General features: G+C 40.2%; 1 protein-coding gene across 1 annotated transcript in view; it reads right to left on the bottom strand.

The window, feature by feature from the left end:
• The window catches only part of PCDH15 (protocadherin related 15), a gene marked incomplete at its 3' end in the record, with an annotated part of 345,211 nt that overhangs the window by 72,478 nt on the left and 262,698 nt on the right, over window positions 1-10,035 (bottom strand). The window contains exons 17-18 of the mRNA XM_015820330.2: window positions 8,166-8,471; window positions 6,551-6,775 (exon numbers count right to left, since the gene is read on the bottom strand). Coding sequence (XP_015675816.2) covers window positions 6,551-6,775; window positions 8,166-8,471 — 531 coding nt within the window. The remainder of the gene's footprint in view (window positions 1-6,550; window positions 6,776-8,165; window positions 8,472-10,035) is intronic.

A 10,035-nucleotide genomic window follows, 5' to 3' on the forward strand; every position in this document is an offset into this window, starting at 1 on the left:
GTCACTTATCTTCCTATCCCATTTGAAACCATTGAGCAGTTTGTTGACATGGCTTTTGAGTGTAGTCATGGGATCTTTGCTAATAACCTTGTACACTGTCTTATCTTTGAGTAGTTCTTGCACTTTGTCTACGTATTGTTCTCTGTCCATAACCACCGTCGCCCTTCCCTTGTCAGCCGGTAGTATAATAATGGAGTCATCTTTCTTAAGCTATTCCGAGGCCTCCATTTCCTCCCTGGACAGTACTTGACAGCGTCTATGGCTCATTAGCAATCCTGTGATCCGTTGTTTAATGGAGTTCTTAGTTTCCTCTCCTACCTCAAGGTGATGCATAGCGGGCTCCAACGCTGCCACGAAATCTAGTGTATGTGCGTCCATAAGGTTGTATCCTGTATCCCGCTGCAGTAGGGTGAGTTGTGAGTGAGTCAACGTTTTTGAGGATAGATTACGTACCAGTCTATCAGTGAAGTTGTTATCTTCTAACCTCCGTAGGTCGTCCGTTTTGCGTTGGAGTATTACCGCCATGTGCTGGCTTGCCCTCTTAGTGGTTTGGCAGATGTGATGGTCCAACGCCCGGAAGTGTTGGTATGTCAGTTCTGTGCTGCATTGCTCATGGTAGTCTTGAACTCATACCCTTAAAGTGTCTATACGTCTGTGCTGGTCGTTAATCAATGCCCGTACGGTACGGCATTGAAACTGGTGAACCGCCAGTTGGCACTCCACAGAGTCGATGATGGGTCTTCTCCTCAGCGAATTGGGGGGTAGGTCTTCCCGGATGCAGTTGTGCAAAAACGCCAGCTTACGATAGTTGGCTGAGATATGATGTGCAAGCTTCTCCCATCTTCTAGCCATGAGCAATACTGCTCTATCATAATTGTCAATAATATCATTAAAAATGTGATTCCTGGGTATAATCATACTATAACAATGAGTAAACATGAACACCAGGAAAAATTTTAAACTGGAAAAAGTTTAATAAATACCAAGCTTTCGTTGGAAATCTACCGACATCGTCAGGGCTTAATATCAGTCAATGGGAGTGACTTTTATAGAGCGGTCAATGTTTGCACTCGGCTCCTGGACCTCGTCACCGGTCCTAGTTGATTGGGCTGTGTTTTGGATGCATCTTTAGCGTTAATCAGTGCTGTATTTGTTCTTTTTCTTCTACTCCCCCTGCCTGTGTGTGCCTCACTGTTTATCCCCTCCCCACAGATTCCTGAATTAAGTGAGTTTCTTCCCCCCTTTTTTTGGCTAGCCGTTATCTCTGTACCTCCCCAGTTGTTTTTCCCTCTTGTGTTGTCTCTTTCCTTGCCAAAGGTTTCTAGATATGATGTACTCCTTTCCCCCCTCTTTCTTGCTGGGTACGTCCTCCATGCCCCCCCAGCTGTTTTTCACCCCATTGGGCTGAGTGGTGGGGGTATTCTCCTGCTCCGAACGTTATTCAGACAGGTAAATTCCCACTGCAGTACGGCTGAAGCCAAAATGGAAGAAAATAACCACCTCCTCCGCACCTGCAGACGTAACAGCTACCCGGCGAGCTTCATCAGGCACCACAGCATACCACCTGAACCCCAGGAGAGCCGGCAAATCATCAAACCATCATCACAGACTACACGCATCTCCCTCCCCTACATCAATAATGTCTCCGAAGCGACAGCCAGACTACTAGCCCCCCACAACGTGAAAGCGGCCCATAGACCTAACCAGACACTGCGCTCCAAGATTATGCGCCCTAAGGACCCACTCCCCAACATGGAACAGTCTGCGGTGGTATACAAGATTGATTGTAAGGACTGCCCCAGCAACTACGTGGGAGAGACCTCTAAGAGACTAAAAACTCGGATCTATGAGCATAAATTAGCTATAAAAAGGGGTGAGCAATATTCACAGGTCTGGACGCATATGGCTGAGTTTGGCCACCAATTTGATTTCAATAAGGTACATATCCTGTCCAGCGATACCACTAAAGGGGGCTGGCTACTTAAAGAGGCTTGGCTCTCCAATAGGGATTCAATCAATCGACACATTGAACTCTGTCCGGCGCATCAAACATTGAGGGCGTGGAGTATACACAACCACCCACCCCACACCCCCTAAAACATCCGGAAGGAGTAGTATCTCCCAATGAGGGGATGGTGACTGGAGCACACTGGCGGACCCCCACGATGAAGACCCTGGGCTGTCCGGTGGATGATAGCCATGTCAGTGGTGTGTGTGCCGTGCCGTTGAGACACAGAGATGGTGAAGACGCAGGGGGGGGGACCTTCTAGACGTGGTGTTGGCAATTACACGATCGCACCTAAAAGAGGGTGAAGTCACTCCACCAGCCCAACTGATAGGCGGACATAGACCCACGGGTGGAGAACAGGTGAACTTACACAGGCAACGCGATGGTGCCCCCGTGGGAGGTAAACACGGACATCCCACATTAGGCTGGAGCGGCGGACCTCAATGAAAACCACTATGCGACGTCCGAGATGGTACGAGGGTAAAGAACGCCAAAAGCGGGGGGAAGGGAGGGGAGTCCGAGAGAGGTGACGCATGCTCAGATCGCACCTACGAAGATGGGGGGGGAGGAATGGAAGGCGAGGAGCAGGAGAATACCCCCATCACTCAGCCCAATGGGGTGAAAAACAGCTGGGGGGGGAAGGAGGACGTACCCAGCAAGAAAGAGGGGGAAAGGAGTACATCGTATCTAGAAACCTTTGGCAAGGAAAGAGACAACACAAGAGGGGAAAATAACTGGGGAGCTACGGAGATAACGGCTAGCCAAAAAAGGGGGGGGAAGAAACTCACTTAATTCAGGAATCTGTGGGGAGGGGATAAACAGTGAGGCACACACAGGCAGGGGGAGTAAAAGAAAAAGAACAAATACAGCACTGATCAACGCTAAAGATGCATCCAAAACACAGCCCAATCGGTGACGAGGTCCAGGAGCTGAGTGCAAATGTTGACTGCTCTATAAAAGTCACTCCCATTGACTGACATTAAGCCCTGACGATGTCGGTAGTTTTCCGACGAAAGCTTGGTATTTATTAAACTTTTTCCAGTTTAAAATTTTTCCTGGTGTTCATGTTTACTCGTTGTTACAGTATATATATATATGTTTTCTGAGGTTTTCGCGGGTGTTTGTATGTAGGTCTTTGGTTATTCGAGTTTTCTCCCACGTAAAATTGGAAGTGTCTTGGCGACGTTTCGACGAAGTCCCATTCGTCATCTTCAGGCTGGTGTTTTCAGCTTCGTGCTTCTAGGAGTAAGAAGCACGAAGCTGAAAACACCAGCCTGAAGATGACTAATGGGACTTCGTCGAAACGTCGCCAAGACACTTCCAATTTTACGTGGGAGAAAATCCGAATAACCAAAGACCTACACACATTATATATATATATCCACCCACCCCCATCAGTATTTATAGAGAGACGGCAGCTCCAATCACACTTTGCTCACACAGAAGCTGAAGACTCCAGCCTGAAGCCGAAGACTCCAGCCTGAAGATGACAAGTGGGACCTCGTCGAAACGTCGCCAAGATACTCTCAATCTTACAGGGGAAAAGACCCGAATACACCAAGACCTGCATACCTGTACCCGTGAAAATCTACGAATATATATATATATATATATATATATATATGTATAAATTCATAGTCTACAATATTTTAGGTTTATACTTGCATTGATAATTAATATACCTCTATAGCAGTGTATGTCATATTTTTATGTGTTATTTTATTCTGACTATTCTATTGTAGCTCTTTGACACATCAACTGAGGGCCAGAGTTATCCTTATGCTCACTATTTCCTGCAATTGATGTTCAGCACAACCATCACTCATGCGATGGAATGAAATACATAGGAAAATAAGCAAAGACTACTGGAAAGAATTTCCCTCAGGCAATCATGCAAGACAGATATTTAGAACCAAACTTATGCATGAATAAAGATAGCGGGTGAATCTTCTTTGGGACTTAATACCATTGTTTCATGTATTTGAAGAATACTATCATATTTGTCTTCAAGCAAACATTTCCATTTCTTCATCAGCTTTGGGTTCTAATCCTTTAGTGAACCTCTCATTTTTCTGAAATTGTCAAGGTTGAAGATCTGGGAGGAAAGCATTTTAATCGTGTTATAGCAAAGAGCCCTAGGTCTTCCATATTGATTGATATCAAATACCTTGTGCTTTCCTCCATGCTTTAAAAAAGAAAATTACAAGCAAGAGAATTGATAATTCTGCAAAGCATTTGATTCCTTTTCCCCATCTTTTCCCAAATGATTCTGAAGGATGATGCAACCACCTGTGTGTGTTGTGTGTGTGTGTTTCTCCAGTTATTGATTGCTCCAGTACATCTCATACAATTAGAATGGTAAAATGGTAAAAGATGATAGAACTATAGAAAGCTACATACAGCTTTCTTATTATGAATAAAGAAATAAGCTCACTGTTCATGTTAATATTTGAAAGAAAAATTTAAGAGCATCGAAATTTAGGAAAGATGGGCAATGGCAATTATAATGGATAATGATTTCTTAACATTTGGAGTATGAAGTAGCAAGAATGGATCTAAGCAGAATTTCTATTAGTTATTTTTTATATTGAACAAAATGCAGTATTAAGAAATTCCAATCAATCTATCTTCCATAAAATTAGATCTTTGATACTCTATAGAAATAGATTTGAAAAAAATTATTGGACAAGATACACAGGAAATTGTCTCCATGTTACAAGTTTTCCATGTGTTGAAACAATTATATTTCTCCATTGACTATGCCATTAAAAATAGCCCTGTATGAGACTGGTGAATGCTATATTAACTATCCTGCAAACATATTTAGGCACTTTTATTATCTTTGTTTGAAAACAAACAAATTCAGACAATTTGTTAAATTAATTGGAGCACCTATAGTCTGCTTGCATTTTCTTGATTGACAACCACAGAAAAAGGAAAAATAATAACAATAATAATAACTTTATTGTCACTTTGAATTTACACCAATCGGCATACATCAAAATGAAATTTCATTGCATACAGCTCTCAAAGGGCCACCTTCTCCGATATATACTCCTTGTTCGTGACCAGCTCAAGTTTTAGAACATCCATTTTAGTCTCTAGAGACACGAACGATGGCAAATAGTACAGATAGAAATTGAGCTCCATGTGGATTAACCCTCAAATTAGCTTGTATTCCTTCACGACAACCTTGCCTCCTTTCCTTTTTCTGATCCTGTCTCTTCCACCTTTTCTTTAAAGGGGCCTCACTCCTTTTCACCCCTGGAGCACACTGCCACCACCTCCAAGTTCTCCAAAAGCCTCTCTCCCTTCTTCTGGGTCTGCCGACAGCCTCATCCAATTCCTTTGCTCCATAAGCCCCCGGACCTCTCCTCCTCTGCCTCCTTCGTAAACAGCCCTGATTTGCAGTAGAATCCATCGCTGTGCCAGCAGTCAGAACAATTTCAAACAGCACAAATGACTTTTAATGATCTCACCAACAGTTCCGAAACAGCTAAAAACTCGCCATACTAGCAAAGATTGTCGGTCATATGTTAGCTTAGTCCCACTATGTTGCTCACACATATTAAAACCTTCCCGATCATGTGGCCTATATCCCTCCAAAAACTTTTCACCTTCAAGAGCCAATGCAGCCGCAGCTGATCCAGGTGCCGCCATCTTAACAATAAAACAATTTTAAAAAGCAATAAAATATCTTCCAGATATAAGAAAGAACCTAGAAGATTAATTTCACAGGTGATGTCACATTCAATCCGCTCCAAAAACATACTTATACCTATATGTAAGCCCAATGACAACATGGATACAATTTTCAGTATTTCACAAATAGGTGTTACAGCTATTGCACACATCATACATAAGCAAATACATATAATTCAGCAACAGGATTGTACTGCATACTAACTTGACATATATTTGTAAATATGAGTTTGGACCATTCATGCTTTTTACTATCACCTTTGTACATATTGGGAATATATACCTAAACATTCAAGTGAAGAGCCACTCAAAGCTGCCATGATAAAGATAAGCAGATTGCACAGCAACTCATAAAAGCAGAAACATTTCTATTTTTAAGAGCAGATTAGATATGTTATGAAGAAAAAGTTAGAATGTCATAATAACAGAAACTAGAATGTTAGTCCAGTTCATACAAGCAGCTTGTTCCTAATTAAAGATAATAAAACTGTAGATTTCTGAGGACTTAAACTGTAATATAGATATTGCCACTTCACTCAAAGGTTTCTTTCCATCTATGGGGGATTTTAAAAGATTCACCCATTCAATTTTGTAGCTCACAGATCCATGAACCAAGAAATAGTTCTTTAATTATGTAATGAAATGCATTATAAATTTGAATGTTTTTCTTATAAAGTCGGCCTATATGAATGAAATGGAATCAAGATTACAAAAGAAAAAGAAGTCTTCTCTGGGATATTTTTTCATCCTTCTTAAAATGCATCTGGGTCTTGTTTGAAAGCATTACTGAGCAGAGATTATAGGACTAGACAAGGGAAGGAGAGGGAATGTAATTCTTACCTTTATTCTCACAGTGACAGTAGCAAGGCCTGGAGGCATTGCTCCTTCGATATCAAAGGCTTCGACTAAAAAAGTGAATATTGCTTCTGTGCCAGAAAAGGACTCAAAATCCAAGGACTTCTGAAGTGACAGTTCTCCTGTAAATTTGTTCAGTGCAAAAAACTGGAGTGGTTCCTGACTTCGTATTCCATAGGTAATATTGGAACCAAGGTCAACATCCTTAGCCTTGAGGAAATGAAGAACGGGATTTTAGGGTTTACAAATTTCATCACTAAAACCTAATATCTGTCCCCCCAAAACATTTTTGCAACACTGATTTCATGTCTATGCATGATACACACATGCACACATGTGCGTGTGTGCGCGCACACACACACACACACACACACAAACACTTCTCCAAAAAATAATCTCCCTCAAACCCATTTATCTATATGAAGGTATCAAACCAAAGTATCAAGAATGAGGAATACTTTCAGGAGCTGGATATCATCACATGTTGTATGATGGCAGAATTGCTAATAAATAAAAACACCAATTGTATAAAAATGTCTGGATTATCATCATATCTCATGAGATTTGGTAGTTTCAAGAGACTGACTTTTTTTTTTTAAATGGGAGGATATTTTGGCAAACATAACAAGACGGTAGCCACAAATGCTCCATTGTTAACGCAGACTCTATTTATGATTGATGCTTTCCTTTCATTTTTTAAGAATTAAAGTCATAAAAATAAATATATCAAATTATATTATACTGGTGTCAAAATAGAAATTTAAATAGCCTCTACAGATTCAAAATTTAGCTGAGAGCCAGTTTGGAGTGGTGGTTAAACCTATAGATGAGAAATAGGAAACCTAGGTATGAAGCTACCTGAAAGACCTTGGGCCAGTGACTTGATTTGTTGCCAGAAGTCAAGACTGACATAACAGCACAAAGCTATAATAATTTAATTTAATTAATTTAATAATTTAATTTAATTTAATTTAATTTAATTTAATTTAATTTAATTTAATTTAATTTAATTTAATTTAATTTAATTATTTAATTTAATTTAATTTAATTTAATTTAATTTAATTTAATTTAATTTAGGATTGGAAATATTTCTAATGATGGTTCAAGGAATGTTAGTAGTTTTTTCTGATTTAAAATACTGAAAATTAAAATACTGAAAATCATGGTTAACTAATTTAGTATAAAGTCTCCTGATATTTTAGTAATTGTTTTTTCTTTGTTTTCTACAGATTACAAATCTTGAATATAGTCTGGAAACATGTGATAAGGATATTACTTATTCTTTTTTTGCAACTGAATGAATCTTTATATATATATGGTAAAGTTATATGAAGAGGCAGTTTGATGTGGTGATTAAAAGTGCTAGACTAGAAACCAGGAGACAGTTTTAATTCTGAGGCAGGTGACTTTGGGACAATTACTCTTTGTCTGTTCTAGGAAGCAAACAAGAGCAAGCCAAAAATGTTGCATAGTAAACTGGATTGACCCGTCCATGCAATTACTAAGAGTCAAGTCTGACTCAATGACACACAAACATACATGCATACTTTATGGCACATTTTCTTGGCCACCATCTTTTGAAACTCATGTCTTCTTTACCTCTAAATGAAGGATTACTGTGCCTGGGGCCAGGCTTTCGGGAATTGAAACAGTATAGGAGGTGTTTGTGAACACAGGACTGTTGTCATCAATATCCAGGACTCTGATTCCCAGAGTTAATGTTGTACGACGTGCATCCACAGCTCCATCTGTTACTTCAGCAATGAGTTCATAATAATCTTTTTTTTCTCTGTTTAGTTTCACTGACGTGTAAATACTACCATTGGATGTTATGCGGAAAACATTATTAAAGTTTGCTAAACTGTAATGGACTTGGCCATTTACTCCAGCATCTGGGTCAGTAGCCTAAAATATAAAAACATACATATTAAAGTTGTAAAATTATAATAACCCATTATGCATACATCAGGATCACTTGCCTAAAAGATGTATGTGTAAAAGTGCCAGAATCTGGGGGTGGAGTTAAAAGAGGGATCAGTATAGAATCCCTACTAGCCACAAGTGGACTAAATCCACCCCACCTTGAATTCTATGGCCCCTTACCAGGCAGGTGGTAACTGTTAATTGAGATAGCATAGACCAGTGATGGTGAACCTTTTAGAAACTGCGTGCCCCAAAACCACCCTGCCCCTGCTCTGCACCATCTGTCCCTGCTCTGCCCCTGCCCAACCCACCCCCATCCTGCCCCCGCTCCACCCCTGCCCACCCACCGGGCCACCCACCACTTCCACGGCCTGCCTCAGATTGCCCAGGCAGCTCTGCAGTGCCATTGTGGCCTTGCCCTCTGCCCACACCCTGCAGCATCATCTGTGTGCAATGGGGCGTGAGGGTGGAGTCTTGTTCCTGCTGCCTGGCTGTCATGTCCTTGTCTGTGCTGCTCCACGTGGGCCACACCTGGGGGCGACTCTCCTCCAGGGGGGCTGCTGGTGAGGAGGGGCCATTGGGGGAGATGGTATTGGGGCGACAGTGTGTGTGCCCACAGAGAGGGCTCTGAGTGCTGCCTCTGGCACGCGTGCCATAGGTTCGCCACCACTGGCATAGACTATTTAGCAATAACTGACTTTAATTGGATTTGCATATGTGGACCTGACAGTAAGTGGATGAAAGTAGCTTCTTTTCTACTCAGAAAACTTTCTCTGAGCCAATGAAAACTTCTTTAATGTCTGACAGTAACCATTTAACTATAAGGATGGACGTCTAACAAGCATAGGCATCAGAAGACAAATTATATTCCAAGCCACAGATTATCAGTTAGCTAGTTTCTCTTTTCAAGACAAGTATCTGTAATCTTTTTTTAATTTTTTTTTATTTTTATTTATTTATTTATTTTCTTTTTTATTTATTTGTTTTTTTTTAATTTTATTTAATTTTATTTTTTTATTTTTTTTTGAAAATTTTTATTTTTAAAGTAGAAAAAATTATCTTTCAAACATAAAATGCATTAACATACATACATTTCAATTCTAACATTACACATTTTAGTTATATAACTATTAATGCATACTTATAATACCATCCCGACTCTCCCCCCACCCCATTATCCCCCCCTCCCTTTCCCCCCCTTCCCCTCCCTCACTTCCCAGAACTGAACACAGGGTTACCAAGCCATTATAATATCCACAACTTATCTACCATACTCTCTAGTTTTAAAATAAACAACATCCTAATTTCTTTAACCCCCTTCATAACATTCATTCTACTAACATAAGGAAAATTTTTATTCATAACCTACATGATAATTTTTTATCTCATATCTCTTCTGTATATAAACTATCCATCTTTCCCATATTTTAATATATCTTTCCTGATATTGATCTTTCAAATACGCGGAGATTTTTGCCATCTCCGCCAGGTTAGAGACCTTATTTCTCCATTCATCCATTGAAGGCAAGTTTTTTTGTTTCCAGTA

This window comes from Protobothrops mucrosquamatus, unplaced genomic scaffold (genome assembly GCF_001527695.2).
Source record: "Protobothrops mucrosquamatus isolate PMUCROS unplaced genomic scaffold, P.Mucros_1.0 scaffold1121, whole genome shotgun sequence".
Lineage (NCBI taxonomy): Eukaryota > Metazoa > Chordata > Lepidosauria > Squamata > Viperidae > Protobothrops > Protobothrops mucrosquamatus.